This window comes from Mytilus trossulus, chromosome 1 (genome assembly GCF_036588685.1).
Source record: "Mytilus trossulus isolate FHL-02 chromosome 1, PNRI_Mtr1.1.1.hap1, whole genome shotgun sequence".
Taxonomy (NCBI): Eukaryota; Metazoa; Mollusca; class Bivalvia; order Mytilida; family Mytilidae; genus Mytilus; species Mytilus trossulus.
Genome location: NC_086373.1, coordinates 59028545 through 59044202, shown reverse-complemented (window position 1 = coordinate 59044202; position 15658 = coordinate 59028545). Strand labels below are relative to the sequence as shown.

Below are 15658 nucleotides of genomic sequence, written 5' to 3'. Positions count from 1 at the left end.
TTCTTGCTGCTTACAATTCTCTCTATCTATAATGAACTTGTTCGTGTAGTTTCAGTGGAAAATGTTAGTAAAAATTTACAAATTTTATGAAAATTGTTAAAAAATGATTATAAAGGACAACAACTTCTTAGGGGGTCAATTGACCATTTTGGTCATTTTGACTTATTTTTCAGTGTTCCTAAATTGCTGTACATTATTGCTGTTTACAGTTTATCTCTATCTATAATAATATTCAAGATAATAACCCAAAACAGCAAAATATCCTTAAAATTAGAAAAGGGGCAGCAACCTAACAACGAGTTGTCCGATTCATCTAAATATTTCAGGGCAGATAGATCTTCACCAGATAAACAATTTTATACTGTGTCAGATTTGCTCTAAATGCTTTGGTTTTTGAGTTATAAGCCAAAAACTGCATTTTACCCCTATATTCTTTTTTTAGCCGTAGCGGCCATCTTGGTTGGTTTGCCCGGTCACAAAACACAATTTTTAAAATAGATAGCCTAATAATGATTCTGGCTATGTTTGGTAAAATTTGGCCCAGTAGTTTCAGGGGAGAAGATTTTTGTAAAAGTTAACTGAGATTTATGAAAAATGGTTAAACATTGACTATAAAGGACAATAACTCCTAAAGGGGTCAACTGACCATTTTGGTCATGTTGACCTTTTTGTAAATCTTACTTTGCTGAACATTTTTGCAGTTTACATTTTATCTCTATCCATAATAATATTCATGATAATATCCAAAAACAGCAAAATTTCCTTAAAATTACCATTCAGGGGCAGCAACCCAACAACGGGTTGTCCCATTCATCTTAAAAATTCAAGGCAGATAGATCTTGACCAGATAAACAATTTTACCCCATATCAGATTTGCTCTAAATGCTTTGGTTTTTTAGTAATAACCAAAAACTGCATTTAACCTCCATGTTCTATTTTTAGCCGTGGCGGCCATTTTGGTTTGATGCTAGGTCACCGGACATAATTTTTAAACTTAATACCCCTAAGATGATTGTGTCCAAGTTTGGTTTAATTTGGCCTGGTAGTTTCAGAGGAGATGATTTTTGTAAAAGATCATGGAGATTTACGAAAAATGGTTAAAAATTGACTATAAAGGGCAATAACTCCTAAAGGGGTCAACTGAACATTTTGGTCATGTTGACTTATTTGTAAATCTTACTTTGCTGAACATTATTGCTGTTAAGTTTATCTCTCCATCTATAATAATATTCAAGATAATAACCAAAATCAGTAAAATTTCCTTAAAATTACCAATTTAGGGGCAGCAACCCAATAGTTATCAAAAGTACCAGGATTATAATTTTATACGCCAGACGCGCGTTTCGTCTACATAAGACTCATCAGTGACGCTCATATCAAAATAGTTAAAAAAGCCAAATAAATACAAAGTTGAAGAGCATTGAGGACCTAAAATTCCAAAAAGTTGTGCCAAATACGGCTAAGGTAATCTACTCCTGGGGTAAGAAAATCCTTAGTTTTTTCGAAAAATTCAAAGTTTTTTAAACAGAAAATTTATAAAAATGACCATATAAATGACCAACAATGGGTTATCTGATTCATCTGAAAATTTCAGGGCAGATAGATCTTGACCTGATAAACAATTTTACCCCCATATCAGATTTGCTCTAAATGCTTTGGTGTTTGAGTTATAAGCCAAAAACTGCATTTTACCCCTATGTTCTATTTTTAGCCATGGCGGCTATCTTGTCAAAAAACACAATTTTTAAACTAGATACATCAATGATGATTGTGGCCAAGTTTAGTTTAATTTGGCCCAGTAGTTTTAGAGGAGAAGATTTTTGTAAAAGTTAACAACGACGGATGACGACAGACGACGGACGACGGACGCCAAGTGATGAGAAAAGCTCACTTGTCCTTTTAGGCCAGGTGAGCTAAAAAACAGAAGTCAGATATTAGAAATAGTAAACCTTAGAAACAAAATGTGTTCAGCATCACAAATATAAGTGGAAGTTCATGGCGCACTATAAACATCCCAATGTCCAAATTGGCTTTTATAATGAAAAAATCACGTTACATTTAAAGGTTGAGAACTTTTAACAAGACATCCTTATTATATGGTGCCAATACAAATATATATGATTTCGATTCCAATAGTAAATGTATTCATTTAAACTTTTAAAGATTAGTTATTATTGATACAAAACACATGAGGTCTTTATTACAATCTCACTTATGTTTAACGATCGTGAGTAAACAGGTTTTTAAGAAAATTAACCAATCACAAGCCACTTTTTGTGGTTGAACAGCAGAAAAGATATTCCCAAACATTCAGTTAAATAATCATATTAATATTTTCAAGTTCATACCAAATTCTATATGTATTTTCTTAATCAAAATTGATTTATTCTTTTATCATGATTTAATCATATTTGATATATTTGACTTCCTTTTTTGTAATAATAAGATTATTATATATATTATCCCGTAATTAAAATAAAGAACAATGCGAAAACAAATATTAACTTGGACTGTAATATGCATTTCCTTATTAGTGTTAACGGTATTATGTTCTGTATGACTAGTTTCAGCAACTTAGCATTGATTTGTTTTAACCTGTCTTTAAGCAAATAAAACAAGATTGTTATCAATTGATTGGATGTTTTGCTTGTATTTGATTTAAAAGGCCATTTTATCAACCTGAAACCCTATATGGACATTTCATATAATAAAGCGTTCAGTACCATAGTGTAAATTGACATCAGCTTGAAAATAGTATTTTGTGCTGGAAAAATTCCATACTTTTCAAAAATGTTAAGAATGTTAAAATAATTCTCGTCTATGGACTGCATTTAAAAACAATAACAATCCCATCAGTTAGAATTATTTCATGACTTACCGATATATCAGCGGCTGCGGTTGTACTCTGCACAGTAAATGTAGATGTATAACTGACAGTAGCTCCTGAACCATAGGTGATTGTCATGGTTACATCATGAGGAGAACTTGGTTGTATAGCTGTATGTTGAAGTGGTGTCACTATAATTTCGAATGTAATAGTATTTTCTGTTGCATTTCCGGGTGATATTGGTAAATCAGAAATGCTTCCTAGACTTAATGTCCCTTTATCGGCATGAGTTGCTGCAACTGTCGACTCATACGAAACTGTGCTATCATCTGGGATGACACAAGGCATATTACCACCAACTCGTTTTAAGGAAATTTTACATAGCTGAAACTTTGGCAAGTTGTTGTCGATAGGTGTCTGGACAGTTAAAGTATATGTAGAAGTTGAACCCTCCGGTACAAGCATATCTAGGTAAAAAACCTTTGGTTCGTCAACATTAACTTCAGGTGAATAGACTGCAGTTAGACCTGGTACACTCTACAACCAAATATTAATGCCTTTATTTAACTTAAAACTAATAAAGCTTTCAGGATAACAGAGATACCTGTTTTATAAAAGGACAATATTTCACAGAAATAGGCAAATAAACTCACGGGACACTACACACTAAAATTTACGACAAAAGGGACAACTTTTCGTTCACTATTGGTTTTTTTTTGCCTTTTTTGGATAGGTGAATTTTGTTTGGAACCACCTTACGGTGTTTATATTTCACCTGAATTTTGTTTGGCACCACCTTACGGTGTTTATGTTTCACAACTACACATTCATGGATCTACAATATGTCGATACCTTTATCTTGGCATTCCACAAATGTCATGTTTTCCTGACTGTTTATGAAGTCTTTACACTAAATACATTGGATATCAGATGCGAACTGATTGCTAATTTAGTCTTAGATGCATGATTTTCTTTCATTAGTTGTTAGTGTTATTTGTTATCATCATATGTCCTAGGATTGAAATTTTATATAAGTTCTTAAAATGATCATTTTATTGTTTTTCATGTACCCATGTACCCATGTACCTATGTACTGATTCCTATTGAGGTGTATTCTATGACTATTGGTTAAAGTATTCCATAGTAGATTTTTAATTAATTTTTATTGGTCTTCAATATTTTTATATATATGATTACGTTGAAATCTTATTTCATAGGGGAAAACTGGTTTTATAAACTTTATTCGTTTAATATCCTTAATTTGCTTAAAAAGTACAGTAGGTTATTCTTTAATAAGAAATATGTATGTCCTATGTGACGTCACTTTGTGCGTTGATGGCTTTGGCTGACTCGACTGTGCATTTTCATGTGCTGGTTTAGGTTGTTTTATGTAATGTATCCGTTTATTCTGTAGTTAGTCACCACTTCGGTTTTATCATTTATGATATAGTCATTTGGTTTTTAAATTTACTGTTTGCAAAAGGATGAATTATTCTAAATACAAAAGGATGTTCTTATCCAAGGGAGAATCCCTTATGGTATTGGGCACAAATTTTTGGAACTTTTAGTCCTCAGTGTTGTTTGGCTTTGTACTTCTTTTGGCTTTTAAACTTTTTTCACCGGAGCGTTTTGTTTGGTCTTGTGTGGAGGAGGCGCGCGTCTGGCGTGTAAAATTTAAAACCTGGCACCTTTTGTTAACTATTATTCGTGTGTTACTCTGTTCTATATGTTCTCCCATTTATATGTATTGAAGTCCTGTCCTGTAGTGTTGTCATTTTAATGTTATATTTAACATTGCCATAAAAGCGGGAGGTTTGGCATGCCTCAAAACCAGGTTCAACCCACCATTTGTTTTCTTAAAATGTCCTGTACCAAGTCATAAAAATGGCCATGGTTATATTATAGTTCGTTTCTATGTGTGTTACATTTTAATGTTGTGTTTTTGTTATGTCGTAGTTCTCCTCTTATATTTGATGTTTTTCCTTCAGTTTAAGTTTGTAACCCGGATTTGCTTTTTTTCTTAATCGATTTATAAATTTTGAACAGTGATAAACTACTTTTGCCTTTATCTATTTCACCGATTATAAAGAATATATTTATAGATAAATTCATTTCTACTTGCCATTCCAGAAGGATCGATTGCAACGGCTCCAGTAAATTTGAGCTGTGCAGCCCAAATTTGAGTTGATCCCATTTCAAATGCTGCTCCCATCCAATAATCTTGTCCGACAAATGAAACATCTTTGTACATGTGGGCAACAAACTCAACTACAATTGTGCTGTTTACTGTGTCTTGAGATGCGTCTCGTGATGCTAACAGAAAACATACAGAGAAACGAAAAGTGGGTTAATACAGTATGCAAAAGTATCTTTGTTTATATCTGAAGTAACAGATTTTTAAAATTGCGTCACTAAAAGGTATGGATTCAAATTAATGTTCTTACAAAAATGACTACGTGTTCGAATAAAATTGTACATCCAGAAAAAATATATGAGAGTAACAAGTATCTAAATTGATGACATTATTTGTAACTGAGGAGGAGTTAAACAGACGAGTGAATAGTATTTGTTTTGTTCTTTCGTCAAGGTCTTTACAGGCGAGGAGCAACACAACGAATCTATCAGACTGTGCTTATGTTGATCTTTTGTCAAGTTTTTTTTTAAAGATTGTCCAGAGCTAATGATCAAGATATTTAATAATTCTCAACCAAATGCAACAAGTTTTGTTTTGACAGATTTATAAATGCCATCCAAATATGGCATTGTATGTAAGAATGTACCTATGTACCACCAACTTCACATCAAATATCAAATTGTTTTCATTACAAAGATACTATTTTGATAAAACCACATTCATACCTTTATTAATAATAGTACCGATGTCAAGATGACCAATGTTATTTCCTAGTCCGTTACCATCCTGATACATAGTTTTGCTGATCGCTGACTCATCAAGACCGCACTTAAAATTATCACCAATGCTTTTAACTTTTGCTGAACATATACTAACAACTGAAGAAGCATTCAAAGGTGAAAATGAATCAAATTTCAATGCCGTTGATGGATAAGGTAAGTACATTTCAACTTCAAACATGGCTGCTGATCCAATAGGAAAAGTTGGCGGACCAGTAAAATTAAATGTCGGTGTTTCGGTTATAGCCTGTAAATATTAAAAATCTGGATTTAGAAAAATTTCTAAATAATTGCACTTCTAAAACATTTCATACAAATATCATTAGTGTCTTCAGCCATAATAATGTTTAAAACATGACAATATTTACCAATATTAAAATACCGACACATTTTAAGATTCTTTGTTATTTCATTATTCCATCAGTTTTTAGTTACGGATGCACTCGGAATGCCTGATAAAAAACTCGATATTAGACAAGAAAACTTGAAATCCTTGTCACTTAAGATTGGAGGAAAAATAACCTACCGAGTGCAGGGCTCGAACTCACAACCTCAGTTTTGACATTCTAGTTATTCAGTAATTGAACTACTTTGACAACTCGACCACCGATCGACCCCTGTTAAATTTTAAGAATACTACGTAGTTTTTGTATCAGCAGCAGTAGTAATGTCACTATTGGGCCATCGCTTATATTGTCACTATTTAAGTTAATAGCATTGACGAAGGATATCTTTATAGTAAAGGTATCATCGCGTAGAGATATACTATGAGTTAACATTTTTCGTCCAGAAGTAAATAATGGGTATAAGATCAAGCACGTAATTGAAACGTAGGGAAACCTTGTGAATGGTACCGAGACAAGAAAAAAGTCTTCGACGGATATTCAAAGTGCGAATTCTCCCTGTTTTATGCATTGTGAACATGTTAACTATACTAATAATTACCAGTATATCAGTTATTGTGGCAAATGACGCCTGTCCGACCCAAACTTCATTGGCATTGTTGTATTCTGCGCCTGCGCTGACCCAGTAAATACTTCCGTTCTGTACCGTATCATCCACCATGACAGCTTCATACGTAATAACTAATGTGCATTCAGCAGCGTTATCACAGTTGTTGACTGTTACAGTTCCAAGGTTTATTATTGCCCTATCATGCTGTAAGAAGAAATATGATAAGTAAATCATGTGAATGGACGATTATTAATACATTTAAGTAAAGACAAATAGTCAAATGATAGGTGTTGTATGCATGATTTATATAGCAAAAACATGGAACACATTAATTATGATATCTTGTAAGTTTTGTATGAGAAACCCTCATCAGATAAACGTCGAATAGTCAGGAGAACAGAATAGCTTTGAGTTACAAATGAACAAGTATTTAGATATGAGGAATCTCTTGCATTTTCGATAAAAATTGGGTAATAAATGTCCCCTTACGAAATTCCGCCAGGTTCCTTTATGAAAGATGTGAATATTATCAACACCTGCATGTCCAACCCGTGTTTATCTCTCAGAAAGTATTACTCCATGTTAAATGTCAAAGGGTCACATCTTTTAGAAATATAGCCCAACATGAACAAATCTCAAATTTAAACTATATCATCGTATTAGACGACAACATTTAAAGATATGTCATCGTAATAACTAATAAAAAGTTGGAAAATATATCCATCATTTTTCAAATAAATGTCAGTAAAACAAAACACAGAAAAAAAAAGATTTACCTACATGAGCCCCACCATTAATAAATACACCAAAAAGTTAATTATATTTTACAACCTTAACTATTTGATTACAATATGGCATAACCTTATGTATATGAATAAACATATATTAGTTACAAACAATTAAGCTTACATTTTAATAAATCGGTAATAAGAGTAATACAATGAATTAGTTATTCATTTTGACAAACATTGGAGAAATGGAGAAATCATATAATTTGACTACATTTAGGCAGGCAAACACTGAATAAATACACATACACTACATACACTCTTATACTAAATGCTTTAAAGAAATTGACATGTTCAGCAGTTTTTACAAGAGGACATTTCCCCAGTGTGAAAAAAAAATCAATTATAGTTGGTTTTTCAAATTAAGAGTAAACCGCATTTCCATGTATCTTTTAAGAAAAGCATATGCTAACAAACAAAATAAACGCAGCAGATGCTATATATTGTTAACCACTAAAACATGGATATACAATTGGAATAAATATAAAAAAGAAGATGATGTGGCATGTTTGCCAATAAGACAACTATTCACAAAAGACCAAAAAGACACAGACATTAACAACTATAGGTCACCGTACGGCCTCCAACAATGAGCAAAGCCTTTACCGCATAGTCAGCTCAATACATCTCACTTACCAGTACTGAGCCCGGGGTTTTTGACTCCATGGTAACATCCGTTGAACCAGTAATAGAGAGTCCGCTGCCCTTCGTTACCACTATGTCACATAAAATCATCACTGTGGTGTCATTGTCAGGGGTAAACAGCTCAACCAACATGTCTGTTGGCGCTACCGGAAAGGAAATGTCTAGTCGAAATTTGACCCGACTTCCGATATATAAGTCTGTCGTCGTATCATAGGGTGACACCTTAGCCAATACAAAGGTAACATTCTGTGGTGCTGCAGTCTGTTTGATAAAAACATATAACTTGATATTTCAAAATCATTTGTTACAGAGCTTAAATAATAATAATGTAGTGGTTAATGTTTAAGAGAACGAAGCTACGTATTTTGATTTAAGCACGACGCTTAATTATATATCTTTCGGGTTATTCTGTCTTCAATATTGGCATTTAAACTAGGGTAGATAACGTCTTTAAATACTTTAAAGTTTTGTCTTGAAGGAAATTTTATAGATACTATATAAACTTGGAATCATCAGAAGTTAGTTTGGCAAAAGAAAGATACAATTTTATGAGTAAATAGCTCCATATAGGTATATTAGAGCGACAGTTGTTATCGATGTACAAATCTCGTAATTTGTTATAGCGTTTGTTTATATATACAATAGGGTATGTAGATTGGTTTAACATGTTGATATTGCCCGTTGTACCTGACAACCCATGAGATCACCCCCGAGTTCTTGATGATCTATGTTTATTTAGTTTACTGTTGTTTTCTGCTGGTCTTTTTATTTCTTAGTCATGGCGTTGTCAGATTAGTTTTGTCTGATGAGTTCGAATGACCCTTTGGTATATTTTGCTCACATTATTTTACCTGTTGAATGCTTTCATATTAAAGTACACCGTTTTAAAATAGTTAAGTTCTACATTTTGCTGAATATTTCAATTGGGTTATGTTTAGATTAATTATAGAATAACTGATCGAAGAATTTAAATACAGAAAAATATATAACGAGTGACCGAAATTATCAGTGCTGTTCGGTCACGAGTTGAATATTTTTCGATATTTGAATGCTTTAATTAGTTATTCTTTTTATTACATTGGCAAATGGCTTTTTTTTAAAAAAGAAATCAATGTAAAACATGCAAGAAACTACATTGTATATTTTTTCTACGCATTCACAATTTGTTTTGATCCGCCGTTATCGACGTTTTGACAACGCCTATTGTTGTATGACGTCAGAGAGTGAAATAACCAAGTTGATTTCACATGTGAAATTATCGGTTTTTATTTAACTTGGAAATCAATGTAATTCATTGCAACCAATGTAATAATCTTTTTGCTCTAATTCTATGGAAATATATCCCTTTTCGAACCCATTGTACAAAAAATTTAATCAACGTGTGGTTGCAGGTGATCTCAGAGGCTGATTGGCTGAGTTAAAGGGCCATAACCTTTCTCTGCACCATGAAATGATCAAAATGTTCCAACAAGTGTTAATGAAATTGACAACTTCGTGGAAAGTGGAAGGCACTCGAGGGGGTTTTAGTTTAGAAGAAAGGAAAATGTATCTTTTAATCACTAGAGAAACAGATTTTACATAGTAACGCGTGGATTATTGGATTTATCCAATCTCGATAGTTCAATTAAAATTTTTAAAGTCCTCGTAATTTATGAGTTTTGAACATCAATATACTACTATTGCCTTTAAATTCCAAAATGGGATACCAACCTTCCAACAAGATAATTCGGTGATGGTAATTCATTGTAAGAGAGCGTCAACCTAAGATTAAGGGTAATCTTAAAACAATTCACAGATAAAACTAAGATACATGTACCACTTAAAATGCTCATTTTGCAAATGGTTTCAAGTATAGTCGAGTATTAGAAACAAATTTCCAAGCCACATAGTTTTACTTATAACAAAATCTTAGTATAATTCATCTTGTAGCTAAGTATTTGTTTGTGAGAGTTATTCTTATATTCGATTATTTATGACAATATATTAAAGCAATCAAATTTGGAAGGTTTTTTCCCAGCTTTTTGTTCTTGAAAGAAGCTGCAGTCTTGATATAAATAAGTGAGCTAAAATCTTACAGCAGAATACAAGAGTATGTAGGTAAAGGTAATAGCTTTGGTAAGCTTGTTTGCTAGCTGAACCGTGTAGTCATTATTAGGTAAGGTACACTTCCCTCCTTTAAGAGTATACTAGTGTGTCAGACAATTAATCTGTCTGGCTCTCTGTCTGTCCAGAAGCAGGGTTGTATACCTTACCTTATAATAACTTCACGGTTCAGCTACCAAGCAAGCGTACCAAAAATTATACATTTACCTACACACTGAATTCATTCTGCTGTAAATCTAATATAAAATTATATCTAATAAATTTGTAAACAACAGAAATGAATAAATGCATAACACGTTCGATGTTTGAGTTTATTGAGTCCGAAAACTAGACGTATCGTACCTTCTCCTTTTGTCATAGACAATAATTAACAAAATTCAACGGTAATGATACAAATTGTCTAGACGTCAAGTAATCTTGCAACGATAAATAGTTCCAGAGCTACAACTTATTGATTACATTTAATATTCAGTGATTTACTAAGATCTTCCTTATTTATCAATGGAATAAGCGATTTACAAATTTTATAAGAAGATGTAACAAGATTTTGTAAAGATTATTCTAGATTACATTTATTATGCTTACAGCAGCTTCGTCTTTATGACTCAATGAAGTTGTCTTACTTTCTGCGTGAATGCCCGCTTTTCATTGTTTGCTTTTAATTTCTTTCAAATTATTACTTGCTACAGAGTTTAAGTAACCTGATAAAATTTAATCTAATTATTCATTCGAATGACATGCATTATACCCTGATTTATTAGCCTACTTTTGTTTATAAAAATAGAGATGAGCTGAAAGTGGGCTTAAAATTTCTTATAATTCTTTCCCGGTGCGTTAACCGGGGGACAACAAGTAAACATATAGATTAATCATTAAAAATCGGCTGATAAAATCTAAAAAATGGTATTTAACCGTATTAAGCAGTTAAGTTAAGGGCAACAATCTCATAATGCAAAAATTAAAGGAGATATGGTATAAATGCCAATGAGACAACTATTCACCAAAGTTCATATGAGGTGGATTAATCCATTTAAATCATACAAATCAGAATTAACAAATTCTTAGGGCATTGCACGAACTTTAAATGGGGTTTGGGGGTTTGTGTTGCTTATTCTTTAGTTTTCTATGTTGTGTCATGTGTACTATTGTTTGTCTGTTTGTCTTTTTTCATTTTCAGCCATGGCGTTGTCAGTTTATTTTCGATTAATGAGTTTGACTGTCCCTCTGGTATCTTTCGACCCTCTATTAAATGGAGAGGGACGAGTTCGTTATAATGATGAGCATGTTCTGCTTTACGTGCATCGCAGATATATAATCAACAAAGATCATTTCACAGAAACTACAAAATGTAAAATCACAAAAATGATCGAACTCCGAAGAAAAATTTAAACGGAAAATCCCAAATCAAATGGCAAAATCAAATGATAAAACACAACTGTCATATTCCTGACTTGGTACAGGCATTTTCTTATGTAAAAAAAGGTTTACATTAATATTACCCTTTAATCTATTATAACCACATAGATTTGTCACTCTGGAAGAACCCCAAAAAGGTCGGTAAATTAGTTCATGCAAAAACAGTATGTCCTGCCTAGCATTAAATGATTGGTATAGAAAGGGATCTTATTTGTTTATAGTTATAAACAAAAAGGCTGTAAATAGTTATCAAAGGTACCAGGATTATAATTTAGTACGCCAGACGCGCGTTTCGTCTACATAAGACTCATCAGTGACGCTCATATCAAAATAATTATAAACCAAACAAATACAAAGTTGAAGAGCATTGTGGATCCAAAATTTCAAAAAGTAATACCAAATACAGCTAAGGTAGTCTATGCCTAGGATAAGAAAATCCTTAGTTTTTTGAAAAATTCAAAGTTTTGTAAACAGGAAATTTATAATCATGACTACATAATTGATATTCATAACAAATATACTCAACTCCAAAGTCAGTTCAAAGAGTTGGAAAATCATCAAAACTGACAATCAAGGGAACAAGTGACAAACAACTGTCATATATCTGACATTATTTACAGGCATTATCCTACTGAAATGATGAGATTAACATGGTTTCACAGCTAGCGAAACCTTCAATTTGTATAATTCGTTGAGCTTAGGTGACGCACAAAGTTGACCGCATGTAATGATTATAAGACGCTTTTTGATAAATGTTTTGCACTGTTTTATAGTGTGTTTTTTCGGACTTAATCACTATGACTTCCTTAACTTCCCATTTACCTAAAATATTAAATAGCCCTTCACTTAGAGTGTTACACTGAAACACACAACAATTTTATTTCAAGTAACGAAATATAATATGTCAAAAACTTTCATATTTAAGAAATATAAACGTGTTTCCATTGCCTAAATCATATACATAATGGGGTTTTTAAAAATGTTTTTATTGGATGAAAACTTTTTTCCTTTATTTGAGCACATACCCAATATATAGACAATTTATAGAAGTCAAATCAATACTATTCAGTATTTATCATAATTATACTATTAAGCTATTACTTTGATGAATATTTACTGTAATTATAAGAACTGCAGAGACATTGGTTTTTCTAAAATTTTAAGGATCAAAGGCTATATAACGATTTTAGCCATTAATCGTCTATTTATGCAAAACGTGCTACGTCATCAACATTCAGTCCACTGACAATTAAGAAAAATTATATTCTAGCTTTTAAATGTAAAGTTATTAGGATGTATTATACGTGTATACTTTACGATATAAAAGTGTGTCAGATAAAATTATGGTTATAATGAATATACTCCTATGTTTTTAATTTTTAAAGGAACACATTTTTTTTAACAAGGAACAAAAAATAAATCATTTACTTGTATAACTCATATTTATGAAATTACACTTACCGTAGCTCTCTTAACAATGTGATGGGAATAACCATTGTTTCTTGGTTCTCCGAGACTATTTATTGGGTCAGCCCACCAATCTTTGTTCGTCCTTAATATAACAATAGCCTTTCCTGTTTTAGTATCTCCTCTATCCAACACATTTCGCACAGACAGGTCAAGTCTATAGTCTTGTCCATTTTGTAATGTTGAACCCTTACTTAGTGATATACTTCCATCTTCTGGATTGATAGTAAAGAGTCCATCGTTTTCGTTTTTTATTGAAAAGAAAAGGTCTGCGCAGGGACAGTTTTGTTCATTATTATCACCGCAAGTGTCGATTCGATCTTTATCTATCACTTCCGGTCTAAATAATGTTATATCGTCATTTTCGAGAGAATTAATACTAACTTCATAAGTATATTGAGTAAACTCTGGTGCATAATTATTAACTGAAAAAGAAAATCGTACTACATAAAAGTTAAACAGATATTCAAAACCATAAGTATACTGATGAAGTTCAATGTATGTAAGTGTTACAAATTAAAAGCATTGCCTTTGAATATTAAACAGAGGTTCTATCGAAACATTTGAAAAATCAACACTTTGATAAAAGGCACAACAGCATCAATACTTCGGCCATTTGACGAGCTTAAGACATTATGGATTTAATAATTTCGTAAAGTATAGGATGGCATGAATCCTATATCAGCTTAGTAAGTACCTTTTGTTTATTAAAAATAGCTGTATTTTGTATTATTTACTTTTGATAGTGTTTTTGTTTTATTGTCCATAATATTTGCTGTCCTTTTAAATTTTTTTTTTTGGTCAAGAGTGTTGGTCAGAAGGCGGGTAGTGGCATTGAAGGCAAACACTATCATCAGTTCACGCAGATTTTTAAAATTCGGTAAATTGAAGTATGCTATATAGTTTCATTCACTTCTTTTTCGTGAGATGGTTGTTTTTAATAATTTTTGTCATCTTCGTTCCAGGCTTGTCGTTAATCTGATTTAGTTTGAGTGATACCATTATTCTAACCGAATGTTTGTGAAATTGAATTTAAAATTCATGTGTTGCATGATTTAAAACTTATCTTTATTTATATGTGTACTGTCCATTTATATGTTTGAATTAATTCAAATATTATCTAAGGTCAAACTTGATACAACAATGTTTAAAATCTTTTTAACAGCTAAAGATCACTGCAAAATTTACCTTGAACGTCACAATTGTCTCCTGTCCAACATGGGAGACATGAACAGGTACCAAACTGGTCTAGGATACCATTACTACATGGAAGTCTACAAATAAGTAAGGAATATTTACTTCATGCATATTATCTAAATTGTAAACATGTAGATAAACCCAGAAACAATAAAATAAATACTCCTAACAACTGAAAACATTTAAAAAAAAATCTATAGATTTCTGTGGATTTTAATGTTTAGACGAGTATTGGTGGTTTGTAGATGTATAACAAGCTGGAGAGCATAGTCTATTTAATGGCATATCAGCTAAAGGTTATCAACACGAAACGTGTACACTAAAATGAAATGAAATTTTACACGTTTAAATTACTATCATTGGGAATATGCCGCTACATTAAATTTTCCGTCTCAGACGCTATCATAGCCCTTTGGCGTTTATGCATTTATGGTATTGAAAATATCGAAAGTATATTAACATATTAAAAAACTAAAATTTCGCTTCTGAAACAAGAAATAATTTAATGATGTCGAGAGTGAAATTAACTTTCATTATTGACGTTGTACTGGTTAGTTATGTTTTGGTTCTGTTACTCCAAAAAGTGTTTTGGTTCCCAAACTTTTGTTTGTAGCGTTCTAAAAAATGTTAAACCAAAAACACGTGTCATGCTTGCTGAAATATATGCCTTAGGCGGTTAACACTGTTGACGGAGTGTAATTCATGTAGGATACCTAAAGTAGCAATGATAAGATTTAAATGATACATTATGGTCATTATATATTTTAATTGATGTATATGTCCCTGTAAATATGAGTAAACTGATTTCAATTAGTGAAAAATTTTGCAAATACACTCAACTTTTAGGTTTTTTAATGTTCAGCAGGAACGCATCCAAATCATTAGAAACTAAACAAATATATATTAAAACTCGGGTAGATGGAAACTATAACAGATTTGTACACATCACTAATGACAAAATGTATCTCTCATGACTACAAACATTGGGTATAATGATACTTTGTTAGAACACATTATTGTGCAATAATTAAAAGTTCAACACAATACATACATAGCTAAGCATTCTTCATTAAAAAAAGATCAGTTAAAGACGAACAATAAAAGAACTTTGGCTATTGTATGTTTAATCAGTGTCTTAGTATAAATCAATGTGAGATACTGATTGATAGAAGGGCCTGTTTAAACAAACCAGAACAAGCACTTGCTTATATACTTAAATCTACCCGTAATGGGAAATATCGATTGCAATTTAACACAACCGAGCCTGGCGTGAAATACTATAGAACATTTTATGCCTCAAACAAAAGGAATAATATCGATAAACCGTTAAATTATCAACCGTTACATG

The 15658-nt window shown here is 32.1% G+C and overlaps 1 protein-coding gene across 1 annotated transcript in view; it reads right to left on the bottom strand.

The window, feature by feature from the left end:
• The window catches only part of LOC134680633 (uncharacterized), a 60844-nt gene that overhangs the window by 21734 nt on the left and 23452 nt on the right, over positions 1–15658 (bottom strand). The window contains exons 3-9 of the mRNA XM_063539758.1: positions 14302–14387; positions 13108–13538; positions 8119–8388; positions 6686–6898; positions 5687–5987; positions 4950–5140; positions 2879–3364 (exon numbers count right to left, since the gene is read on the bottom strand). Coding sequence (XP_063395828.1) covers positions 2879–3364; positions 4950–5140; positions 5687–5987; positions 6686–6898; positions 8119–8388; positions 13108–13538; positions 14302–14387 — 1978 coding nt within the window. The remainder of the gene's footprint in view (positions 1–2878; positions 3365–4949; positions 5141–5686; positions 5988–6685; positions 6899–8118; positions 8389–13107; positions 13539–14301; positions 14388–15658) is intronic.